Raw genomic sequence first — 27965 nt, 5'->3', positions numbered from 1 at the left:
TTTGTGGCCATCTACACCCCAGTGTCTGCATTTGTCTGACTTATATGTGCAAAACTAATTTACCCACCATGGATTAATACAATTGTTTTGTATTGTTTTCCATTTACTTTTTGCTCACTAGAATGCATCATCAAATTGTGGATATACTAGAGTAAATAATCCCCATAATAACTACACAGCTGAGATAAAAAAATAAAAAAACACAGAAAACAAAAAACAGATTGAGACTCAAGAGCAGGTGGTCAATATCAATTTTAATGAAAAACACGAGGTTCATAAAATTGGAACAGCTCGGTTTTCACTTAAACTAAACAGTAAAGACTGGAGTCCAGTTCTGATATATGCACATAAAGCAGACAGTTCCCTCTGACCACAGGCCTGATGTGAACTCATCAAGACCTAACTCTATTCAGTTTATTGGCACATTCAAGGGATGTCTTACATCAGGTGAGGTAAGGAGAGATGTTAAGTGCTTTTCTCTTGGCATTGTAAAGGCATGGGGGTGTTCTTCAGGATTACTGTATACAAATCATACAAATAAAACATGGAAGTAACACAAAACAATGGTTATTTTAAAATGGCAATATCTTTATGACAATGGTTCTTTAGTGCTCTATTATGTAACAAAATGTAACATAACAAGTAACATTTCGGATATGTCATCATTGACAAGAAAGAGAATGTCACAAAGAATTTTGATGGGAGATGTTAAAGGGAAAACGTCAGTGGAAAACTACTCTATCATGTATGTTAAAGCATAACATAAACTTTAATTTAGTGGTGGTCACACCAAAGAGTGCATTCAAATATGCAGTAGATTTCTGTCTATCATGCAGGTGTAGAGAATAAACTAATGCCTCAATGCGTCTATCAGAAATAGAGTAAGGAGCACCTGGAACAGGACTAAAAATGTATTTTAAGCAGGTTTCACTGATGGTTTTTCCTCTTCAAACTATATCTCTTGAAGAATTATTCCATCAGGTCTATGTGCACTTCCCCCGTCGACAATCAACTCAATATTTGGCCACTTTTAGAAGTGATGCAGATTGTGTTTTATCATCTAAATAATGTAAACATGTAATAGCAATGCATAACTTATAAAAAAAAAAAAATCTTCAAAATTTCTATTTTTAGGCAAGAAAAATTATCACATCAGATGTATTACTCAAAAAAGACCAAAACTTCTGATTGTGGACTTTCAATTCATCAGATTTTTGTCAGCCACACTATACAACCTTGAACTTAAAGGGATAGTTCACCCAAAAATAAACATTCTGCCATCATTTACTCACCCTCATGTTGTTCCAAACCCATACTGTATGACTTTCCTTCTTCGGTGGAATACAAAAAAAGAGATGTTCGGCAGATGTTCAGCATCTGTTACCATTCACTTTCGTTGAATCTTTTTCCATTCAAAGTAGGTGAATAGTGACTGAAGCTCTCAGTACACAACATTCCACAAAATAAAGTAAGTCATGTGTGTTTGGAATGACATGAGGGTGAATAAATGATGACGGAAGTTACATTTTTTGCAGAACTATCCCTTCAGGTTAACACACATCAGTCAAAATGTAGAGTCTTTTGCTTTTGGAAAAGGTGTGAATTACCAAGCTGCAAAAAAGTCGTTACCACCATCTCATCGAGGTTAAGAACCAATTATTGTTTGGGTATGTTGGAGAGAAAGTCTCTTCCATGGGTGTGCTTCTAAATGAAGGTGTTAAAGGAAAAACAAGGCAAGGACAGGATCTCTGATGCACAGTGAATAAGGTCTGCTAAACTAAACAGGCTATGAAACCGTTGAAATTAAGGGTGGTGCCGATGGAAAGTTTATAGGTGTGTGTGTGTGTGTGATGATTCTGGGTTATCCTCTGCCACATCGTTCGCTTCATTTGGCCTGTACATGAATGTTAGTAGAAACAGAGCCACATCATGGGAGCACCAATAGGCTGTGTGCGACGTCACCGCTGACCAATAGCGGCTCTCCACCAGGCCCTCCCTCAGCTCAAAGTCGATACGTTTCTCCAGTTCCACTGAAAAACAATATAAAAGGGGGTTGCTATTCTCACAGTTATTGGAGGCATACAGCAGGTGAATTATGGACCGGGCCAAATGGGACAGTTCCCAGGGACCCTTGACTACCAGGGGCCCGGGAGGGCCCTGGGATGCAAGGTCTTGTGGCACATCTACTTTGAAAACAAATATTTAATATAAGCTTGAATATGTGGGCCCCACAGCTTATACAAGTCCACCTCAGTAGGCCCCTGTGGCTATGAGGGCCCTCAGTCCTCTTATAGAACACTTTTTCCTTCCTGTTTTTAATTACATTTTTTGAGCTACTCTTTAACCCTATTACGACACTTGTATTATATTTGATACATCACTTTATAGAGCCTCTACATCATCAACATGATTCAAACTTAGCTGAAAAACCTGTTGTATGCTGTGTACTAGATGTTTACTGCCTCATGGTGAAAGTTTCCATGCTCTTCTGGAAGTAGAAGACCTTGTAATATATTTTCCAAAATGGCTACCTTCACATTGCGATGCACTCAGTAAAATGAACGATGACGATTATATTTGTACTTGCAATATGTGCAAGTTCGTGTTGAAAATGTGTGTATCAAATATGATACAACAGGCTTTTGAGGTTTATCTCTCAATCATCATTCCATTCCATTCATGTCCACCACAATAAAAAAGCTTTTAAAATACTGACGTATAATTTTTAAAGCTATATCTGAAGTGTGATTTATTTTACATATGCAGCTTGCTCTGTCATTATATACAGTAGATCTTGTGGTTTTTATACATATCTCATGGTTTGTTATTTTAATGTGATAATTGATTTTTAAAAAATCATATTGCATTTGAGGTGCTGAATTGTAATGTCATACATTTCTATAGAGCAAGGGGAGGAAGTTGTCATGGCCAAACTCAGAAACATTTGGCATCTCTGAAAAGCCCAGGGTGTACTCTTAAGATACACAAACTATACACTATTAATTTGCTATAACTGCATGTTTGCCCTACATTAAAAAAAAAAAAACTTGGCTCTAGTGGTTGGGAAAAATAAGATTTTGATATTTAATTTTTAATTTAATTTGCAGCATGTAGCATCTACATGTACTTGCTTGTTTTGATTTTTTGATTACTTGCTTGGGTTACCTCCCCACCACCCAACCTGGAGACTACGCCCCTGATTTACATTGAGTTTACGTTGATATTTATAACAAATGCTAAAATAGTACTGTCTCTTTAAGAACAGTGGCTGTTCAGCGAACAGTTGAGCAGTTTCTTTACCACATCCGTGCTGTGTGTTTGAATCAATCTGACTGTAAATAGAACATATATTGAAAGAGACTTAAATAAATAAACAAAAATGGATTGCGTGGATCTCAGCTTTAAAAGATAATAAAAATATGCCCCGGTGCCCTTGCTAGTCATCCACCCCTCATTCATTTTTATAAAATACCACTAAGTATAACAAAAAATATAATGTGTTATAATGTGTATGATAATTACCTATATGTTTTGTGCTGTAAATTCAAATGAACCTGCCCATAAGAGTCATTCGTTGTAGATTCAAATGAACAGGCTCAGAAAGAGTCATTTGTTCAGGAATGTGACTACACCGCTCGTGCTGTATATTTCGCACTGTCGATTCAAACTAACTTGCTCATAAGAGTAATTTATTCATGAATCGGACTAAACTGGTCACTTTGTACGTTTCGTGCTGTAGATTCAAATGAACCGGCTGATAAGAATCATTCATTAAAGAATCAGTCTACAATGGTCATGCTGTATGTTTTGTGTCGTAGATTCAAATATACCAGCTCATAAGAGTGATTCCTTGTAGATTTAAAGGAACAGGCTCATAATAGTCATCGTTTGGTAATCAAACTAAAGTGGTCGTGCTGTATGTTTCGCACTGTCAATTTAAATGAACCTGCTCATAAGAGCCATTTGTTCAGGAATCAGTGTCAAAACATCTCATTGAAGGGGCTCTGGTGTGTAATATGATATAGATTCAAGAGCTCTATCAACTCTGGAAACCAAAGGCGGTTGGGCCATTCGGGATATGCAGCGGGCTGGACCCCAGTGATGGCGCTTCGCAACCAATATAACAGTTTCCTCACTATCCTGTATTTTGCATAGCACTTAGTGAAACAAGTGGACGGGGAGAAACACATACTTTTGTCCCACTGGCCATTAGTGGGCTAGACCATCCAGGCCCAACGGAGAAATAACTCCCTGACTCGAGAGCAGATCTGCGCCGCAGTTCAGATGACCAGGGACGTGCATTGCACGTATTGACAGGAGATGCCTCTCACACCAGAGAAGGATCTGTTGCACGAAGTTTAACATTGGGTGCGATCAACCTCCCCCTGATGGTTTATGTATGTCACAACCACTGTGTTGTCAGATCGGACCAGGACGTGAAAACCCTGGACAAATGGCTGGAAGGCTCTCAGGGCTAGAAATACAGCTAGTAGTTTTAGACAATTTATGTGTAAAGTCGTTATTGCACCTGTCCAGGTGCCAAAAGCCAGACGTCCATCGCATAGGGCTCCCCAGCCTGTGTTGGAGGTGTCCATCGTGACTACTTTGCGACTGACAACTTGAAGCACTATGCCCCTCTGAAAGAATGAGGGCGTTTTCCTGCGGTGGCCATAAGGCCCAGATACCATTGAAAATTTTATTTTAAAAGGTGGATTGAGTTCGCTCCTCAGTCGGATGTGCTAACATAGCAGCTGAGTCGGGTTTTATTCCCAAGAATGACATCTGTCGACTGGGCTTCAGCATGTTCTTCGACCAGTTGACTCTGAGTCCCAAACTTCCAAATGCGCAAGTAGCAGTTCTCTGCTCCTCTGACTGTGCTAAAAGCAACCAATCGTCAAAGTACTTCAATACGCAAACACCGCTCAGCTTCAGCAGAGTGAGCACCTCATCGACACATTTCGTGAACGTGCGGGGAGCTAGGGATAAGACGAAGGGTAAGACTTTGAACTGGTACGCAGCCCTTTCGAAGGCAAATCTCAAGAATGGCCTGTGGTGAGGGGCTATGTTTACATGAAAGAATGCATTTTTCAAATTGATCAACACAAACCAGTCCAGAGGACGTACGTGAGACAAAATCTGTCTCTGAGAAACCATCTTGAAGGAAAACTTTGCGAGTGTCCAGTTCTTTGTCCAGTTTCTGTCCAGTTCAAGCATCTCAAATCCATAATGGGACATAATCCACCTTCCTTTTTGGTGACCAGGTAGTAGCGGCTGTAAAACCCGCTCTTATCATCATCCACCGGTATCAACTCTATCGCATCATTTGCAAGGAGAGTTAATAGGACCGAGAGTGGAAAACCGGCGTGTCCCATACCGTCACGGTGGAGGAAATAACGCCGTTGAAACAAGACGGCTGCCTCGCAAACTGCAGCACTTAGATGTGATCAATTGTTCTTGCCATCCAACTGGAAATTCCCAGAAGATCACACAAGTCATTGTAGCAAGTCAGAGGACGGTTCAGTCTATTTCTTCTTAGGCGGCTTGCATGGGTGTTGACCAGAGGAGTGTGAGCGAGTCGGCAGCGCTACGAATCCCCCTCACCTTGGCAAGACTGCATCTGCTTCTGAGCTGCCTGAAACCTTTCAGTAAAGGCACTGTTGAGATACCAGGGCTTGTAACAGCACAGCTTTGTCACGCATCTCTGACAAATTAACCCAGAGATGATGCTTCGCAGACACTAGGCTACCCATCGACTGTCTATGGCTTGGGTGGTGACTTTGGTAGCCCGGAGCACCATATAAGTAGCACGGCGCAGCTCAATGAAAGACTTGGGGTCCAGCCTGCTCACATCCATATCCCTGAGCAGGTCCGCCTGGTAGGCTTGCAGCACCATCTTGGTGAGAGCCAAGCTAGCCTCACCCACCTGCAGGGTTTGGACAGGTGTGCGGGTCTGGTTTTCCATGACGGGGTAGACGAGGAGCACAAGTGCCTCTCACACACACACTACTAACTCTTCCCCCAGGGGAATCTCTAAATAACCGTGCTGCTCAATGCGTTCCAGTTTTGTGAACGTTGTGGCTACGATAAATACAGTAGTGTTTATAAATACACTTCAACAACTGAAAGGACATGAGGAGGCGGAGCACAAAGCGCTATCTGCCAATAAAATTGTTATGATTTTAAAGAATTTCAGAGATTGGTTGTCCTGCCAAGTTCCCCATTGCTTCAGCTACTGACGCAGCGTCGAGTGACCGACTTGAAAGGGAACGTTTTGTTGGAATGTTTTAACTCTACCATTTTCTTTAATATTATACTATATACAGTAATTCAATGTAAAAGACAGAAAGTTAAAACAAAATAGTGTAATGGATGTATCTCATTTAAAGTTATTCACAGTTTAAAAGTTTTATGCATTAAAGATTTTTGATAGGTCTTAATTTATAGGGTTCTCTATTATTGCTATACTGTACATGTCTTTTCTGTAATGTGTAATATTCTGACAAACCAGTCAGAAAGCATAAAGAGAATGATGTTTAAAAATAGCTTGAAAAAGATGGTTGAAATTAAATGTTGATTGAAGATGTCCTGCATGTTATTCTTAACTTAACTCTACTGATGTAAGGTCTACGAATATTTTATTAAAAGTAGTGTCCTTACAGTGAAATGTTGTCACTTCAGTTCAGTTACATAGTCTCTTTGCAACAGTGTTGTTTGAGTTACTTGCTTTCCCAACAGTGGACTACAGAATAAAATAGAATAGAATTCAATAGGTAAAATACAGTGTGTGAATGTGCAAGTATCCATTACTGTGTGCAATATAATAAACACACAGAAAAAATCAAATTTGCAATATATAAATAATAGAGTACAGTAGAAATTTTTCTTTCTTTCTTTCTTTCTGTTTTATTGCATAAATAGCATATTAAGCCAATTAAGAGCAAGCAGAGATCAAAGGAACCAGCTGTTCAAACGAACCTGCTCATAAGAGTCATTCGGACTACACTGGTCGTGCTGTATGTTTCATACTGTAGATTCAAATGAACTTGCTCACAAGAATCATCCGTTGTAGATTCAAATGAACCGGATCAAAAGAGTAATTAGTTTAGGAATCGGAATACACTGGTTGCGCTGTATGTTCCATGCTGTTTATTCAAAAGAAATGGCTCTTAAGAATAATTCATTCAATGGTCATGCTGTATATTTCGCTCAGTAGTTTAAATGGACCAGCTCATAAGAGTCATCCATTGTAGATTCAAATGAACTAGCTCATAAGGGTCATACATTCGGGAATCGGACTACACTGGTCGCACTGTATGTTTCGTGCTGTAGATTCAAATGAACCTGCTCATAAGAGTCATTCGTTGTACATTCAAATTAACTGGCTCATAAGAGTCCTTTATTCAGGAATCGCACTACACTGGCCACACTATATGTTTCATGCTGTATATTCAAATAAACCGGCTCATAAGAGTCATCCATTCCATTCTAACCGGACTACACTGGTCGCACTGTATGTTTTGTGCTGTAGTGTAAATGAACCAGCTCATAAGAGTCATTTGTTTGGGAATCGGACTACACTGGTTGTGCTGTATGTTTCATGCAATAGCTTCAAAAGAATCGGCTCATAAGAATCATTTGTTGTAGATAAAAAAATAAAAAAATAAATGTATCCCCTTTTTCTCCCAATTTGAAATGCCCAATTCCCACTCACCTCAATCCGGGTGGTGGAGGACAAATCTCAGTTGCCTCCGTTTCTGAGACTGTCAATCTGCGCATCTTATCACGTGGCTCGCTGTGCATGACACCACGGAGACTCACAGCATGTGTAGGCTCATGCTACTCTCCGTGATCCACACACAACTTACCATGCACCCCACTGAGAGCGAGAACCCCTAATCGCGACCACGAGGAGGTTACCCCATGTGACTCTACCCTCCCTAGCAACCGGGCTACTTTGGTTGCTTAGGAGACCTGGCTGGAGTCACTCAGCACGCCCTGGATTCGAACTCGAGACTCCAGGGGTGGTAGTCAGTGTCAATACTCGCTGAGCTACCCAGGCCCCATTTGTTGTAGATTTTAAAAAAACGTCTCATAAGTGTAATTTGTTCAGGAATCGGACTACACTTGTTGCACTGCATTTTTAATGCTGTAGATTCAAAAGAAACGGGTCATAAGAGTCATTTGTTCAGGAATCAAACTACACTGGTCGCACTGTTTCGCGCTGCTGATTCAATAGCGGTGCTGCTGTGTCGCTGAGTGACAGCTGGAAACATTGTCAGAGTATTTTAGTACATTGTTCCGGTGTTCCACACATCACCTTTAACAATCTATGAATATTAAAAAAAATTAGTGAATAATGGCTTGCACGAGCATATGATACTTACAGGAAGAGTTATCCATAATAGCAGAGGCTGATTGTGACATGCTGGTTTCTCCTGCCTTCTCCTCTCGTTTCTCCTCGATTTTCTCTTCTGTCTTCTCCTCTGTTTTGTCTTCTGACTCCATAGACCTGCCTTCTTCCCCGGTTACTCCGCCCCCTTTCTCACATGCTCCAATCTCAGAGTCAGATGGCTCCTCCTCCACACCACCCACCTGCCCACTAGAACGGGAGAATCGGGAGAAGAGCATACCGCCAATACCTTTACCTATACTTGCCGCTCCTGTTAAACACACACACACACACACACACACACACACACACAGTTACTGTTACAAACACAATTTATTGACAAGGGTATTTCCAAATCTCCAGTTGTCTGTGACACTTCCTAATTGCCCTCTATTGATCTGCTGACTTGCTGTTGCGGTTTTTTGTTTTTCGCACTCAAATCAAGAACTATAAACTAAGGATTTGCAGTAATTGAAGGAAGATTTTCTCAATATTTGGGAACCTTAAATATTTGCAAACTTTTCCCTATGCAGGTTAAAGTGAGACCAGGACTTCTTGGTGGCCAGACTCTTTCTATCTTACCCATGATGCTGGCTTTACCCAGGCTGGTGATAGACTCGCCATAGTGTCTGCGGGGCTGCGGAGGGGAGGTACACGGGCTTGGGAGGCTCTCTGTGTCTGATACTGAAGCATTTTCCTTTGATGGGTTCAGTAGAGTGGGACGAATCTGGTCATACGGTGTGGGGCTGGTGGTGTTGTACCTAAAAATCAATGTACCAAGGTTATTATCATTAACAAAAACTATTATGAAGATAAAAAAAAATATTAAATATTTTGTTAACTAAAAACTAAAAATGTGAGTTTGAAATTAAACTGATACTATTGGCCTACACATTAATATAATTCAATAAAATTATAGAAAACGTGACTAGTTTTCAGTGTTTGGTCTGATTTCAATGATCTCCCAAGCCGGACTTTAAACTACTGTATTGTTGCATACAGTATTGTTGTATTGTTGTTTTATCCATAGGGGAAATGATTATTTAAGATAACTTATAAACCTTTAAAGTCAGAGATACAGTGAGCTCAGCGGTTGTTAATCGATGGTATACGCTTCTGTTGAAGCCATCAGTCTGTGTTATTTCAACTTTTATTTGTAACAAATCATGATTAATAGCAGAATAACTAGTGAAGAACTACACTACCCATAATTCTGAACAGAGATCCACCAATCAGAGAATTGCAGCCAACAAAGCACGCCAAACTAGCTCTGCAACAACCGGCCACTTCAATAACACTGTGAATGATGCACACTCTCTCTATCTACACTCTTAAACTACTTAGATTTTTGTATTTCTCTGAATATTTTGCAATCAAATTTGAATATACTGTTTCTATACTTATAATCAACAACTTTAAATCAAGTTTTATATTTGTCCAACTTTTTCATTGAATTACGTCATTTGCAAGACTACATGGGATTGTAGTTCATTCCCTCATGAAAGACGGTAAGTACACAGTCTTGTTGTGCCTTTTTCTTTTTGTCTGATTTTCAAATACTTTCTTGCTTCCAATCAAAGTTTGTAATGGTGTGACTCATCTCACAGCTGGTTGGTTTTGTTCATGGCTTAAAACTCTTATGAAGGATTTTATGAAATCCCTGTGGGAAAAAAATGATTGGGAAAATTACTTCCTTAACCAAGATGGCTGAAAAAGTGGGCGTGTACTGTTAGGCTCTATTAGACAACAAGCAGCCATCTGATTTACACGAAAAACAGCCAATGACAGTTCACTTGTTGCATTTTCTGATAAAATGGTATCATAGGCAGATTAAATTATTTGTGGTGCTGTGTTGTAAGCGATGAAAATAGACAACTAACACTGAAAGAATACAAAACTAAAACTAAACATTTTCCAAAGATACAAACAAAAAAGAAAACAATTTATGAACCATTTAATCTAACTTAAACTAAGGTAAAGCTGAGGTATGTAATTTCTGCGGCACTAGTGCCACCGAACGGAACTGCAAAAATAAACAATGTTTCCAAAACAGCTTTCTGAGTACGCCCGTCGTCTGTTATTGTTCAAACCGTCAGATAGTCCCACACCCAACTCACGTTGTGAGTTTAGTAACATTGTTGGGGGCGGGTCTAAGGGGTTCGCTCAAAACAAACACAGGAATTTTATAGTGCCGCAGAGACAGTGTTTACAGTTTTCGAGAAAATTAACCTATGCATGGCTTACTTATAGTTGTCTCTCCATATTAAACAGGGATAGAAGAAAGTATTTTAACACTGAAAAAGTGACATATTTCAGCTTTAACATAAAAAACTAGTGAAATTTACATTATATGCAGCTCACAGTGCTCAGTGTACAGGAAGCCGTCTAGTACGGCGGCTTATAAGTTATGGAAACAGAACTTTCTTCTTGTGGATAGACCCTTTTCTTAAATCTTCAGAAATTTACTGGTAGGATAGAGCATTATTTTACTCACCAGTGGATCTGGGCAGGTGCTATATTACTGTAATGCTTTAGAATGAGGGGCTCCAGTCTGTATGCCTGCAGAAAACCATTTCATTATTCATTTACTCTGTTGACAACATTCTCAGCCTGATTCTCTAATTACACTTACAAAAAGTACCATGTTTTTTAGACATTATTATTGCATTACATCAGCACTATAAATGTACCACTGTAAATCAATAGTATTCTTTGAAGAACCTTGGTGTCCCATGTAAATATCTTAGTATAATATACTGTATATGGGCCAGTAACAATAGAGATCTGATTCTGAGCTATATTTAGACTTCAATCTAATCACACTCACCACAGGATCAGTGGGATGGAAGATGTTGAAAAGCCGCTGACAGATGCTTTTGGGAAGGAAGTGGTCCTGCGTTCTGTTGGTTCCAGGACGGACTCCTCGTAAAGCCAAGAACACAGCCAGAGGAGAGCCCATGCAGAAGAAGTTCTCCACCTACAACCCCAAGTCAAAGTCCACAGAGGTAATTAGATACTGTAAGACTGACAAAACCGTTTGATGGGAGTAAAAAGAGAAGGACATACTTAGGGCATCTGCATACAGGCAGAGCTCAGATGGAGCATTTGATGGACAAGAATATGTAAGCTCTGTTTTGAGGGTGTTGAAAGAGCAGTATGAGTTTGTAATCACAAATGCAGCTAATTGATTTTCCGACAGCACAACTAGACCCGTCTCTGTGAGATTTTCATCAGTCATCGGATGCCTATGTCAGAGTTTGTTGTAGCAGGAGTTCTACATTTTTGGTCGGACGATGGAGCGCCACCTTCGCAAAGCCTTGTGTTTTCATCTACGTCCTTCCAAAGTGTTATCCCCATTGAAATCTACACATGTGCCGCATTCTCTGATGCAGTGTAAACTCTAGTACTGAGTGTAGGCACCCTTATCAACATACCTTGAATTTCAGGGCTGGAGTCCATCTTGACGATGAGGTTTGAAATTGCAGAAGCTGATTTTCCAAATCCCTCAATCTGCAAATTGAACATTGAGAGATAAAATTAAATCAGTTTTGGAGTGGTCCATTACACAAACTGGATTAATGGGGGGGTGGGGGTTATCATTGTGGAGTAGAGTGCATTCAAAACTAAAAACCTTTAAATAATACATGACTCTAAGAAGGATTTAGAAACAACAAGAGACCACTAAAAATCAATGGTATTTTAAAAGCTCATTCCTTACAATAGATCTGTTTAGCCGTGATGTCAATTTGTAGGCTAACATGGAAGGCTAATTTGTTATAGGTTCCATCAGGAATAAATAATGTAAAATAATGTAAAATAATGTTTTTTGAGGGGGCACCAGGGTCAACCAAACCCCACCCACCACCACCGCCATTTATGCAAAGTTCATATTGTTGCAACAAGCAGTATAAATCACAGGAAACGGTGTAAAACACCTGTTTTAATCAGTAATTGTATCAGTAATGGTTGCATTCGATTGCATTTTTACATCTTCAGATGGTTTTACATCACTTTCTTGTGCTCTTGCCACTTCTTTTGTGCACATATTTTCCATACAAGACATAAGAGGCAGTGCAAAATGTGTCTCAGCTCAACAGAGAGTGAGCTGAAACCTATCTCTAAAGAAGGCAACATGTAGCCTTCCCCTGAATGAGGTGATTATTGTAAATGTAGTTTTCAGTGATGTTCAGTGTAAGGTATAGATAAAAAATCTAACTAAATGAACTTACTAAAAGAAAATTAACCAAATAAAATGGTTTGTATTTTGTGTCTTGTATTTCTCTTTAAATCATCCATGCAAACTCAATAGATTGGAAATAGGTGTCATGGCTGGGGGGCTTGGTTGACACTTAAAAGTACTCTAAAGTAATATTAGTTTTTTTAACATGTATCTATTACCATTACACTCTATTTTATAGAAATGAAATAAAAACCTTTTCAAGAAAAATAAATTTCATAATCGCATTCCTGCGGGATTTAATCTTAGGGTACGCACAACAACCTGACCAAGAAAAGAAGTGTGCCCTTATTGGCAAGGGGGGCCCAGGCATGTTACCTATGTTGAAGTTTTTAATTTTCTTGAGTACATATGTATCTATTGGCTAAAGCATTTCTAAAAGAGGCCGTTCATACCAGAGCGATATAAATTAACTTTCCATTAAGGGGCAATTTTTGACTCCTGGAGTTGTTTTTCATGGGCATTTTTTTACATTTTAAGAGGGCATTGTTGGGCCATCATCTGGCACAACAGTTCTAATTCTTGTTTCACCTTTGTGGTTTTAATAAACTATAATTGTCACATACTGTGACAAGACAAGAGAGGAATAAGGATCTAAATGCAGCCTTTTTTTAATAAAACAAAAGTAAACCAGGTAACTCAGAATATAAGGGAACAAAGCACAGCATAATACAGATGAAGACTGACCAAAAAAAAAAAACAAAAAAAACAGGGGAAAACAAGGGCTTAAATACACAAGGGAACGAGGAACACCTGGGGAAACAATCAGGGGAAACCCAATCATGAAAATAAACTACACACAGGACTACAAAACTAACAGGAAACAGGAACAGGGAACTAAAACAGAATTTCAATATAGAAGTCAAAACAAACAACAGGGAATATGTGACATACAATGGTGTATCATGAGTTATTAGGATTTATATTTGATATATTAATTAATTACATTTCAACAACACAACGGCTAGGGATGTGGAAAACGGCATGATTTCAAAATCGACTAGTCGGTGGGTTATGTCAATGATTAGTCAAAGCTCTGTATAATTAGGTTGGAGTAATTTCCACAAGACACCAATCAGATGCGTTTCTTAGACACTAAGCACAGCCCTTCAGTAGGATAACAGATATTCAAAAAATAAATAAGCTTAATAACTATAACCTTAGTTTGCACAAAACTGTCAAAGTCATCAAAATCCGAGCGGAAAAGTCAGATAGTAAAATAGTGTTTTTCACCCTTAGATGCATGTTTTATCAATACCTCTTTTTGTTTGTGTCTTCATTGCATGACGAGTAAAATTAATACATTTGAATATAAACAAAGTAAAAGCAATACAACAAATAAAAACACCTAGAATGCCTAAAACAGCGTGTGGATAAAAACATTACGCATAGCTGCTCATAAAATCATTGTGATATATGCGTTCGGGTGTATTAACTAAGTACAAAACAAGAAATAGCACTAACAACACTAAAAAACAACAGATATGGTGTAATAGTACATTTACAAAGGCGTGAAATAATGTAATGTTATTTAATGAGGTGCAAATTTAGCCAACCTCTATTTCATAAATTAATTCCAAGGGCTAAATTCTTTAGTTTGACCTCTAATTTCAACTACAGAGTATTTAAACCTACACTTAAACAAATCTAAATATAGAAATAAAATGACACATAAAATATATCAAATATCAACTTTAGAACAAACCAAACATTAATTTACAAAAGTTAGCCTAACTCACTCTTTGATGATAGTCTAAGAGTCTAAATTCCAGGTAATAATAATAAATAATAAAAACGATAATAAATGAATAGCTCATATGTAGGCTATAACAAAATCAATAAATAATCTGTCGATGCATTTAAAATAAATAAAGAACTGAACAGGGCATCGAATTTTAAACATTAAAATGAATCACCACATTAAAATGAAATGTATTTTAAATGCCAGCTTTTTATAATTCGTAGAGAGATTTTTTTTATTATTATTATTCATGAGAGAATCAAAAATAAAATAACGAGGTTCCGCCCAAAAATGGTCACAGTAAATAATAAAAATATTATTCACAGAAAATTTGCAAAGAAATGATGCAAGGAAAGGAAAGGAGGATGTACAATTTTATAAAAGAGAAGAACCCATAGACGAGAGAGTCGCTGCACCATTTACAATAACAGTGATTGGACGAATACTGTGGAAACGTCGCCAAGCAAACCATATCTTTTTGTCTTTCGTCTTCTGAAACATGCCAAGAAAACACGGAATACTGTCTCTTCATCATGCCAGTTATCGCAATTGCCATCATTGTTTGACACAATACAGTTTTCCCCTAGACGGAGAACGTAAAAAGCGTGGGTCGTCTCGATCTATTCAGCCGCCTGCCGCCTTTCTCAACGGATACAAAATCTGCTGCTATAGAGGAACCATGTAAAACTGCCTTTCATTACTTAAAAAACGACTGGAAAGGAGAGGAACTGCTAATTTCTTTAAACATGAAGAAAAGAGAGTGTCACGCTGCAAAACCAGTCAAACGCATTTCAGCACCAAATTAAATGAACAGTGACCGATCAAACAAAAATATTGACATAATCTATATTAGACTATGACTGTTCCACTGAGACAGACACATTTAGGAAAGGTTAACTGCACATAAATTGATTTAATTAATTAGCTTAACATCGCACTTTCCCGTATGTGCTCGACCTTACCCGTGAGCGCGATCCAAGGCAGTCGCGGGACGTCGCCTTTAGCGAAACATGTGACTCAATTGGACTGACAAAAAAAACTACATTTAGAATGTGAATAAAGATTTCTGCCACATACACATTCTTTTTTACGTGCAATAATCATTCAGTTTAATTATCAAAGGTAAAAGGTTTTTGGAAGTTCAAATAATCCATTTAAAATCCTCTTGGCTCAAATATCTGAGGGGGCATGTCAGGACCCTGACCCTTACATTGAATGGGCATGAAGCCTCTGTTATACAACATAAATTACACAATTTTGAATTTTGAAACCAGTGTGTTTTTTATTATTATTATTATTATGTTGCTAGCAAGTTGCTAGATAAGGACATCATCGTTTTTCAGTTTTCGTCAGGCATGTACACTCACATACTTGTGGTATTTGTAGTCTCATTTAGCAACTTGCTAGCAACATACCATTTTAAATAACACAGTGGCTTCAAAATTCACAACTGAGGTATGACTGTGTGTAATTTATGTTCTAGAACAAACCGTGAAAGTAATTTTTAGATCTTATTTTGCTCGTAAATCAAAAATCCCTGAAGGAATCAATGGCAAAATAGTAGCCATCCGGGTTCACTTATAAATCGACAACATGGCTGAACAGCTCTATTGCCAACCAAATAAATGGTTCATGCATTAACAACTAAAAGAGAATGATCAGAAAAGTTGCACTTTTAATTGAAAAGCCCAGACAGTAAAAATAACAACTAAGCTTACATTTTTTATATTTTCTGTTAGTGGTGCTTGCCTGTGCACAACTCCATTCCACCATGCTAGAGTGTTGTGGATGTTACCACGGCATTGCTATACCATTGATAGGCATATTCTGGGTGGTTGCTAGGGTGTTGCTATGTGGTTTCTAGGTTGTTTTGGGTGGTTCCTTACTGGTCCAAGTAAAATTAGCCCACCCCCAAGTCTCTATTATCTCCCGGTCCCTAAATATAGCTTGTGTCCCTCCTTCAATGTAAGTCTATGGGGTTTTTTCCGCCTATTCTATCATCCAGTACATGCAAATCATAAGACACAATTGCTTCGAAAAGCAATAGCACACCTCTCCTCAACAAGCAATATGATTTCATGTCAGTAATGTTCATAGGACAAACAGTGCAGGGATGAGTTACATGCTGAAGTTTTAGGGTTAGGGGTTAGGGCTTGGGTAAGTTTAGGGTTAGGTTAGAGTTAGTAATTATAATAGTATTATTGTTAGTGCTGATTGAGAGTAAGACGGATGTTTGCCTAAGCTTGCACCACTAATTAGGCTAAAACATTAAGATTAGGCCTGTTGCAAATATTAAATAATCCTTTGATTGTGGTTGTTTGATCTAACCGTGATTATTGTGCACTTCAATTTCCAATCACATTTTAATGACCAAATAAGGGAATTTTAAGCGAATATATGAATGGCATGAACGGCACCTCTGTGTGTCATTCAGTTGAACTCAGAGCATCACTGAGCCACACCGCAGAGGTCAACCAGAGAAGCTCCTGTCTGGAAGAGTGCATGAAGCGCTCCTTAAGCACTCTGATGTGCGCCGTCAACAGAGGCTCGCATCAAACTCCCACGCAAATATAAACTTTGAGAGAGCAAAGCTTTCCGGTTTCTCTTTAATTTAACGATCGTTCAAATTTTCCTGGTCATAACGGGTTCATACACCCAGTGTTAATGACAGTGACACAGAGGAGGAGACTCATGCGCTTACTCTATTTTTGTGGAAACATGATGAAACGAAATCACAAATGTTTTGCTTCATGTGAAACAAGGGCTTGAGCATTAAAATGACATGTGAAAGTGAAGAAAAAAGGACAGAAATATTTTACTGTTGCATAATATAATATAATATAATATAATATACATTTTACATTTATACTGTTGTTTTTGGAGTTCCAAAACAACAGTGTAAATGTAAAATTGACCAAAACTAAAGTTTACCAAAAAAGAGAGACATATTTTAAGTATTTAGAAATATTTTGATATTTAAAACATTATTTTTCATATAATTAATATAGTTTTAAAGCCTTAAAAGGAAATAATATATCCCTATTTATTATCTGATTTACATATTTGAAGTTAAATACTGAAAAAAAGACTTCTTAAGGTGTATGAAGCACACATGCACCTTAAGAAATATGACAGTTCATATGATAATTAATTGTGAAAGCCCTAAAAGAGACAATTAATCATCATAATTGCAATTATTTGTTTGACAATTAATCGTCACCCAAATTTCATAATCGTTACAGCCCTAATTAAGACACACTTGACTTAATTTAATGGGAGAGTAGAGTACAACTATTATTAGTAGTAAACCTTAAGCGTGTGATGCGAAGGTCCTCCAGTAGCTGATGCTTATAACCATGTCTGCTTACATCAGCATCCATGGAATCTGGCACCTCTTCATGAACGAAGCGTACGGGGTCCCACCCCGTCATGATGTCAAAGGTGATGACACAGCCGAGCGAGTGAGAGACGATGGACACTTTTCCTTTCTCCGCAAACTCCGGGTTGCGCTCGCAGAAGAGCGTGTAGAGCCGGTTCAGCTCTTTGGTCAGACCTCGGGTGATCTGAGGATACAAGTGCAGTGAGCGTGAAACGAAGCAGTGTGACACTTCATTCGTGTAAATAGAACAGGGAGAGTGAGAGTGGGACACAGTAAGTGTCTGTGCATGAGTGGACATTCAGTCAATTTTAACATGAGAGAGACTAAGGCCCTGTTAACATCTGGTATTAACCTCGTGTGACCCTGAGTCCACATGTGTGGACGCTGTATTTTGGCTTAGCTATAAGCAACGCGTATTTTAAATGAATAAAAACCGACTGAATACTGTTCACAAGACTCCAGACTGTCATTTAAAGGGTTAACTTCTGCCGCAGCATGCTGTTGATTTTCTTGAAATGCTCCTATGGATGCAGCGCCAACAAAAGTGCCTCTGGTAAGGAATCTTTTTAAGGTTTTTCATTGAAACCTGTTTGGTTGTAAAGAGTAGAGTCTCTAGTTTCATTTGATATGGCGCTTTAAAAACTCTGTTCATTTTTCGCACGTCAGCACACTGATAAACATGATGTCCACACATGTGGAAACTGGCACTGCATTTCCTCAAAAGAAGAAAAAACATGTTAGTTCTTTTGAATAACTTTCAACTCTAACACATCTGTGGGTCATTTAGCTTCATTTTAACACACATTTTGTTAGGTTTAATTTTGTTATCACTGTGCAATACGATTCTATTCATTAACATTAGTTAATGCATTCCTATACGCCGATCAGCCACAACATTAAAACCACCTGCCTAATATTGTGTAGGTCCCCCTCGTGCCACCAAAACAGCACCAACCAGCATCTCAGATATTTTGAGATGCTATTCTTCTCACCACAATTGTACAGAGTGGTTATCTGAGTTACCATAGACTTTGTCAGTTTGAACCAGTCTGGCCATTCACCATTGACCTCTCTCATCAACAAGGCATTTCCGTCCACAGAACTGCCGCTCACTGGATGTTTTTTGTTTTTGGCATCATTCTGAGTAAACTGTGATCGTGTTGTGGCTGATCGGTGTATATTTACTGTGGATTTTCACATTGAGAATAAATGGGTTCATCCAAAAGCTGAAAATTTTGCTTTCAGAGGCTTTATATGGAATTAGGATGAAAATAAGGTGCATTTCGAACTGTTCTGAGACCAGTGCAGACAGATAGCACACTGGAGGTTAAGTCATTTACTAAATAGGGAGCAAGGGAGCATCCTATAGCTTTCTATGCAGCTAAGTGCATTCACTCTTAAAATACAACCAAAAGTTCAGTTTCAGGCTGCAGATGATGTTTGGACCGCTCATCATGTTTGGCAGACATGGGACAATGATAATCAGTACATAGATTCAGAATTTTATAATGCTTCATTTTATTTTAACATGGTTTGCAGTGATTGGATGATGCTTATAATTAGAATTCAGCTTTCCTGAAAATCAGCTGTAATATCTGTAACATCTCAAAAACATGAATAAGCAACACTCCTGGAAACATAATAAACAACTCGATTAAAAAAAATCTGACTTTCTATAGCTTGGTATTCTTTAAAATTTCACATCTTAGTCCCACTGTCCACATATGTGGACATAAATGTTAGAATTTTATTTATTTTATTTTTTTTACTTGTGTATTAGGCGCTACTAGTTACAAATCAAATAGGGAAATGGAAAATGCACACAGCAGTCACACGGGGTCTCAGGAAGTTAAAATGGGTTTCAGGTGATCCAATCACAAAAGGATAGGTGAGACACATCGCTGTTAACACCTGGTAGTAAGATTGTGTTTAGATTTCGAAAGAAAGGTCTCCGATTTCATGACTACATTCACCACATTCATCACATACTAGGTCAGATTGTTATTGCAAATTTATAAAGCACAAAAAAAAAGCAGAAAGATTGTTGTTATTTTAGTGCATCTCCTATATTAACTGAACTTCAGACGTTTCACACAATCTGTTTCATTGCTTGTTGGACTTTTTGAACTGTTTGATTAGATGACAGTGGTTAAATCCATACCTGCAGAAGCTATATGAAAGGTGTGGGTGAGAAACAGATCAATATTTAAGTCCTTTTTCACTATAAAGCTCCACTTTCACTTTCACCTTCTTCTTTTGTTTTTGGTGATTTGCATTCTTCGTGCATACTGCCACCTACTGGGCAGGGAGGAGAATTTATAGTAAAAAAAGGACTTAAAAATTTATCTGTTTCTCACCCACCCCTATAAAATCGTTTCTGATGATATGGATTTACCCAATGGTGTCGTATGGATTACTTTTATGCAGCCTTTATATGCTTTTTTGACCTTCAAAGTTCTGGCCACCATTCACTTGCATTGTAAGGACCAACAGAGATGAGATATTCTTCTAAAAGTCTTCCTTTGTGTTCAGCAGAAGAAAGTCATACACATCTGGGATGGCATGAGTTTGAGTAAATGATGAGAGAATTTTAATTTTTGGGTGAACTATCCCTTTAATAATGCTGCCTCTCTTTTGGAACACCCTTTACATCAGAAGTGCCTTAAAATACTGTCTAAGTAGGCAGCAGCAAACTAGGTTATGGAACACAGCTATTTTTTTGTATTAAAGAGCTAAGAAAGAAAAGGAATAATAAAATGATTGAAAGAGAGGAGGATTATGACTCTATCTCACCTCATCCCTGTATAAAGGGCTTGTGTAGTACATGATGTCCATTGCACTGCTGTTCAGCATGTCTCTCAATCCTCTGACTTTATCAGGTGTGATGGAGTCCACAGTGTCTGAAAGAAGACATTTAATCAATGTTCTGTCATAATGTCCAACAATAATTGTTTTCAAACATAATGTTCTTTGTGTTTTTTCATGTTAATGATTGTCTATCAGCAATACCTCCATCGAGTGCCAGTTTAGATCTCCATTCCACTGGAAGGAACTCAACGTGTTCATTTGTTCGGTCAGAAAAGTGCTTCTCCTCCATCTTACGGGCAGCATCACGCATCCTAACCATCAATTACACACATTATTTATTAACACACGTCATTCAGGCCTGATATCTAGATGATCACTTTCATGATGAGTTGTTTGATTGGTAGACTCACATGCTTGTATTTCTAATAATACGCCCCTGATCCATCTTCTGGCCAATCCCATGCACCACAAAGACTATGTGCGTTGTCTCAGGAGGCGTGTCCTCTAGTGCCGCCTCCTCCACATAACCTCGGTGAAGACGGGTCCCACTGCTAGAGGCTAACCAGACAGGAAGGCACAGTTACCCAATCCCAATATATTATTTTTAGTTTTCAGAATTACTGAAATGTTTTTGAATAAACACTAAAAAATAGCTTCTACTCAGAAACGTACATATTTATAACATTTTTAGCTTTACTTAATATGCATTAATATATACAACACAAAATCCATAAATTATGTTTTAAGTACTACTAACTCAAACGATCAAGTACAGAACTGAGGTTGTGGGGAATGCCCATAAGACCTTGCGCTTGAATAATTTAAGCACGTTTGTTTGGTCAAAAGGAACTTATTGGGGCATTTAAATAGTTGTTATAAAGAATTGATAGAGATTTTAGCTCTTTATAGTACTATTGTTGTTGTTTATCTGTAATTAGTTGGCTTGTGAAAAGTCACCATTAGGGTGATTAGTGTTCCCTTTTGTGTAGCTGGATCCTGTACAACCCATATTTTTTTTCTTATTCACGTGAATGTGCGTAGCTGAAGTGCAGCTTTATCTGTGTGTATTTGGGGAATAAACTGACCTCAGTCAATATTTTTTGAAACCAATTAAATTAAGTAGCAACAATCAAATTAAAGGGATAGTTCACCCAAAAAATAAAATTCAGTCATTGTTTACTCACCCCTGTGTTGTTATAACCCTATATGACTTTCTTTCTTTTCCTTAACACAAAGGGAGGAATTGTGAAACAATGTTGTGCTCAGTGATGTCATACAATGGCAGTTTATGGTGATCGCTTCTTTAAGATTCAAAAAGACACAAATGTATTATTTAAAAGTCTAATAATTTTTTCCATGAGACTTATGATTGTTCTGAAAGCATACGATAAGGTTTGGCATAAAACAAACCGAAATCTAATGTATTATTTAGTGAAAATGTTCACTGACCGTTGATCTCTGATCACTGACTGTGCACGTTCATGATAGGGCACGAGAGCAGCAGTTCACACAGCCCCCTCGCAACATGGAGCATTCAAGAAAAACTCGTATTGTTTATCTAAAAACAGGTCTGTCACAGAGATAGTGAAATAGAACACAACACAGCTGCACACAAAACAGAGAACAGAACTTACTAAACATGTCTGAAATTTTTGGACTGGTGCCAGTTCACAGTGGACGGAGTTACCCGCGCAATGCCGAAAATGGAAAACAAGCGATCAACAGAATGTCCCGTCGCTCATTGCAGCTGGTTAGGACAAAAACTCTGATTGTCATAGAAAAAATTCCTTTTATCGCGTGTCTTTTGCCGTCAGGTTAGGACATGGTATGACCATGGCTGCCAGTAGCCTCCTCTATGTTTCTGTTTGATTTCCAAATACTCCGGATAAAAAAAAATAAGGCTGGGCATTGAAATGCATCAATTCTTTGACTACAACCTCTTCAGACATGTTTAGTAAGTTCTGTTCTCTGTTTTGTGTGTAGCTGTATTGTGTTCTGTTATCACTATCTCTGTGACGGACCTGTTTTTAGATAAACAAAACGAGTTTTCGCTTGAACGCTCCATGCCGCGAGGGGGCTGCGTAAACTGTTGCTTTCATGCCCATCATCAATGCGCACAGGAGTTCGACGGTCAGTGAACATTTTCACTAAATAATACATTTGATTTTTTGGTTTGTTTCTCACCAAACCTTATCGTACACTGTAAAAACATAATTTTAACCATAAAAGACTGTAAAAATGCTACAGTAAAAAACGTAAATTGGTTAATGAGAAGTTACCGTAAATTATATGTTAACATTTTTTAATATATTTAAAAAGACAATACATGTAGTTTTATGGTAGAATTATGTACAAAAATGATTTTTTTAGATGTAAAAAGTATGATTTTCCCATATAATTAACGGTAAAAATGTATATTATTTTTAACAAGAGAGTAAATTATTGTTAAAATTACGGTAAAAAACAGTAATCGGGCGTTCCCAGAGTTCCCTGCGTGACCCATCACATTTAATTATATTTTATGGGAATAGTTGTTTCTTCTTATTTTTAATATCAGTTATGTACTTTGGGGTGTTCTGTGTTATATTTAATATAGTTTAGTTCATGTTTATTGCATTATTTTTACTTCACATGTGTTACCCTGATGGTGTTTAGTGTTTATGTGAGTGACACTGTGTGTCTCTACATGTTTATTGGTCATTGCTCTTGGAAGGGTCACTATGATGAGCTTCATGTCATCATGTGCCCTTTTGTAATTACTACGGTGATTAACAAATTCATTATAAAGTAAAAAGCAGATTTTTACAGTTTCAGAAGTTTCATATATTAAGTTTATCATTTAATAATTTAAACGATGGTACTGCACCATAAAATATACTGTAAAAACAACAGTTTTAAACTGTAAAATGTACAGGTTGTTCTGTAAAGTTGTTTACATTTTTACTGTATTGTTTACATAATTATTCTGGCAACCACAGCTGCCAGTCATTTTTCTTTTTCTTTCTTTTTTTTTTTTTTTGTAAAAACAACTGGATTTTTTTTTTTTTTTTTTTTTTACAGTGTATGCTTTCATAAAAATCATGAATCTCATGGAATAATTTGTTAGACTTCTGAATTATAATTTGCATTCTTTTTAAGCTTGAAGAGGTGATCACCATAAACTCCCATTGTATGACAACTGTGGCATACCTTTTTAAGTAAATACAGTTGAATGAACTGATACATTTGTGTATATCTAACAAAGGTTTTCTAGTTAAGTTGAATTTACTTAAAAAAAAACATGATGCAAAAATGCTACATATATATTTTAAGTAAATCCAACATATTTTTTTTTCAGTGAAGTCAACACATAGCCTAAAATCAAAAGAAAGCAAGAAACAATACTATTTTTCATAAACGATTAAGCCTATTTTTAGAGCCATACATTTGTTTTGCATTTTGACATTAATTTTTTCATGAAAATTAAGCAAATTTTTACTGTAATGTGGGAAAAAACATATTTAAATAGTAAACATTCTATTCATATATCATGGTTATATCTGTTTTACTGCTTTTAATTTTTACTGATTTGAATTAAAGAATTATTGTATTACAGTATTTCTTACCGTAATACAGTAAAAAAGGGACTGTATTACAGTAAAGAAAATCTGATGAGAATCATCATTTAGAATAATGATGATTACAAATGTTTTGCCCAACATTCAAAATATTGAACAAGTAATCACTAATCAAAGGCGTTACAAACCTTTTGAGAATCCCAGTTTCTGAGTGACAGTTCGTGCTATCTTGGAGGTGGTAGCATCGCTGTAAAGGTACACTTCATCCACGCTGTGCCAGTCCACATGGCTCCGGCTCAGTTTCAGACTGTGAATGGCTGAGTGAATTCAGGGCAGAAGTCAATCAGGTGTGTTTCACATTACTTGAGTGTTAAATAATCTTCATGTCTAACCAGACTATTTCAATTAAGGGCCTTTTAGAGTATGTAATACTCTTTAGTACAAAAACCTGAAAACACAGTGTTTGACCTAGTTTAAAAAAAAGAGACAAACAAGATGTCTGATTTGGGTCATGACTCATTCACCTATGCGACTGTGCCTCTAGTTCATGTTGAGTTGACACTGTTTTGTGCATTTGGCCCCTACCATAATGCTCCCCTAAACCCGAGTCCTATTTACGGCATGCCCCCGTCTATTACCATCCTTGCTGTCCACCGTGGTGGTCACCGCTTCTGTGTCAAAGGTATCTTTCATCTGTTGGCCTCGGAAACGGGCCAGGTGCTCCAGTTCAATCAGGTCACTGTCCTCCACCTCCAGGGGTAACCAAGTGCCATCTGTAAACCACTGGCCTCGCATGACCGGGATATGGTCTTGTTCTATGAAAGCAAGCACTCTGAAATTTTATCTGATGCAATATTTCACCTAACCTTAAAGAAATAGTTCATCTACAATTCTGGCAGCATTTACTCACCCTACACCACACTACTCGTGTCGCTCCATCCAAACCCATATGACTGTCCTTATTCCGTGGAGCAGGAAATTAGATGCTTTGCAAGAAGTTCACATGATTTTTGCCATACAATAAAAGCATATAGTGACCAGGGGCTGTTAAGGCATTGCCCCCCTAGCTACAGCAGATCGGAAGATTTTCAGTGAATAATGACGAAATTTGGTTCTTAAATTTCTCATACAAAGCTAATGTATGTTTTCAGAAGATTTGGAACATAGCACACAGGTCCTTTGAACAATTATTTTATTTTTTTTTCTCCCAATTTGGAATGTCCAATTCCCAATGCGCTCTAAGTCCTCGTGGTCGAGGACGAGGACGAATCCCAGTTGCCTCCGCGTCTGAGACAGTCAACCCACGCATCTTATCACGTGGCATGTTGAGCGCGTTGCCACGGAGACATAGCGCGTGGAGGCTTCACGCCATCCACTGCGGCAACCACGCTCAACTCACCACGCGCCCCACCGAGAACGAACCACATTATAGCGACCTCGAGGAGGTTACCCCATGTGACTCTACCCTCCTTAGCAACCAGGCCAATTTGGTTGCTTAGGAGACCTGGCTGGAGTCACTCAGCACGCCCTGGATTCGAACTAGCTAACTAGCCAACTCCAGGGGTGGTAGCCAGTGTATTTTACCACTGAGCTACCCAGGGCCCCTGAACAACTTTCTTGATACTTTTGTGCATGACGGGGTTTAAGGGGGGACTGGGAGGTGGGGCATTGCCCCCCTAGCTACAGCAGATCGGAAGATTTTCAGTGAATAATGACGAAAAAAATGTCTTACATTTCTCACACAAAGCCAATGTATGTCTTCAGAAGACTTGGAACATAGCACACAGGTCATTTGAACAACTTTCTTGATACTTTTGTGCGTGGCGGGGTTTAAGGGGGGACTGGGAGGTGGGGCATTGCCCCCCTACCTACAGCAGATTAGAAGATTTTCAGTGAATAATGACGAAAATTTGTTCTTAAATTTCTCACACAAAGGTAATGTATGTCTTCAGAAGACTTGGAATACAGCACACAGGTCATATAAACAACATTCTTGATACTTAAATGCATTGCCGGGACTAAGAGGGGGCTAGAGGGGGCATTGCCCCTCTAGGTACAGCAGAGCGGAAGATTTTCAGTGAATAATGATGAAATTTCATTCTTAAATTTCTCACACAAAGCTATTGTATGTCTTCAGAAGACTTGGAACATAGCACACAGGTCATTTGAACAAATTTCTTGATACTTTTGTGCATGGCAGGGTTTAAGTGGGGACTTGGGGTGGGGGGGGGGTATTGCCTCCCTAGCTACAGCAGATCGGAAGATTTTCAGTGAATAATAAAGAAATTTCATTCTTAAATTTCTCTCACAAAGCTACAGTATGTCTTCAGAAGACTTGGAAGATAGCACACGGGTCATATAAACAACTTCCTTGATACTTTTATGCATGGCCTGGACTATCTTTTGATACCCCCTTCCCGGTTCGATTGCCCACCCTAAAGATCAATATGTCCGTCCAAAGATCGCATCTTAGTACTGGACCTGCTTTTATGGTGCATTTCCGTCCTGTTGCTTGATGGCCCTCGGTCACTATGTCACTTTTGTTGTATGGAAAAAAGCTTTTGTGGTCCAAGAAAAACATCACACCATTTGCGTTTGTAATGACATGAGGGCGAGTAAAAGATGAGAGAATTGTCACTTTTGGTTTAACCTCATCAGATTGTTGCTCAAAATCAATACTCACGATTCCAGTATACTGGGTAACAGTCTTTCTCTTTGATGTCCACCTCGTACAGCCCCCCACGGACGCACACGGCATCCACATTAATGCTTTCTGAATCCAGGTCCGTCTCGTCTGTCGAGCATCTAGCCTCCCCAGCATCCACGGGTACCGGCTGCGCTGCCACCGACGCCGCTTGAGTCATGACCGCCGGCGCTTCACATGCTGATGCCGACTCGAATAAATCCTCTGCTTCCTCACCTCCGACATCTCTGCGTTTGACCTCGTTCGGGTTCAGTTCGCAGAATTTGCGATAAGCCAACTCGATTTTCAGAGAATCGTGTCCCACAAACGGCTTCCAGGTCCTCTTGTCCTCTTTGTAGAACCAGCGCACCTCCTCGGGTCCGAGCTCCGTGACAACTTCACCGCGGTGCCGCGAGCTGTTGGAGCGGTTGCGCTTTTTCGTGGCGACGTTCCCATCACTTTCGCTGTAGGGGATATCGAGATAATCAGACTGCGGGTCAGAACCGAGACGGCCGTGATAGCCGGCGTAACCCTCTTCCACCAGGCCTAACATCAAACCGTCCTGGGATAGCCCGCGTTGGCCTCGGGACAGTGGCAGATGAACGTCTATGCCCGGCTGCACCGCATTCATCCCGCCGTGAATCGCATCGCCGATGGGCTCATCATCAAAGCAGGATGTGCACGCGTCGTCCATCCTTCCCCATTCACTGGCGCTGACATTTCCCCTGCTTTCCGAACAACTCAAAGACGTGTTGTCCTGACAACCGCTCATCACTCTCACCGCTTTCTAGAATACAGCAAACAGGGCGATTTCAGCACCGGTCAGCTGATCATAATAACAACAACAAATCTAACGATGTCATAACCTCTCGTTCCCCCGGCGCCACCAAAGCGGTGAGCATCTGTACGGGTGCGTCAGTTTAATGATATTAAACTCTATTAAATAAAAAAGCGGTACAGTTCTCAACTTATAGGAAACACAAGCCAACCTGTTCCCTTTCCATTAATACGCCGATTGTACAGTACTTCTCCCTATGGGGCCCCTCTGCTCTTTCTGTAACGCTCCTCCCTTTGCGTGACAGCATTGGTGTCATGTGCATGTTTGGCCCTCCAGGCCACCGTAGCGGCTGTCACAACCGGAAGTTTACGTTTTTGAGTACTGCGGAGTGAC

General features: G+C 38.8%; 1 protein-coding gene across 1 annotated transcript; it reads right to left on the bottom strand.

Moving 5' to 3' along the window:
• Positions 1-239: 239 nt before the first annotated feature.
• On the bottom strand, positions 240-27965 carry LOC127410109 (phospholipase DDHD1-like). Its single transcript, XM_051645169.1, has 14 exons — positions 27784-27965; positions 26795-27581; positions 24750-24926; positions 24300-24428; positions 20965-21112; positions 20756-20865; positions 20540-20646; positions 17677-17930; positions 11824-11899; positions 11217-11366; positions 10884-10948; positions 8972-9150; positions 8385-8660; positions 240-2030 (listed from the first exon to the last, which is right to left on the bottom strand). Exons 1-14 carry the CDS (start codon positions 27892-27894, stop codon positions 1828-1830), a joined length of 2772 nt encoding a protein of 923 aa, XP_051501129.1. The 5' UTR covers positions 27895-27965; the 3' UTR covers positions 240-1827.

The sequence above is a fragment of the Myxocyprinus asiaticus genome, chromosome 19, assembly GCF_019703515.2.
Source record: "Myxocyprinus asiaticus isolate MX2 ecotype Aquarium Trade chromosome 19, UBuf_Myxa_2, whole genome shotgun sequence".
In the NCBI taxonomy this organism is placed as follows: Eukaryota; Metazoa; Chordata; class Actinopteri; order Cypriniformes; family Catostomidae; genus Myxocyprinus; species Myxocyprinus asiaticus.
The sequence above is the reverse complement of the archived record's forward strand: the minus strand, read 5'-3'. Positions and strand labels throughout refer to the sequence as shown.

Bases quoted from the DNA above. Each gene is read 5' to 3' on its own strand.
- LOC127410109 (XM_051645169.1), bottom strand. From the start codon at position 27,894: ATGCACATGACACCAATGCTGTCACGCAAAGGGAGGAGCGTTACAGAA. The intron at 24,429-24,749 runs GTAATAGACGGG...GAATTCACTCAG, and splicing joins CACGGTGGACAGCAAGGATG to CCATTCACAGTCTGAAACTG. The intron at 2,031-8,384 runs GTAAGTATCATA...ATTGTTTTTCAG, and splicing joins TATTATGGATAACTCTTCCT to TGGAACTGGAGAAACGTATC.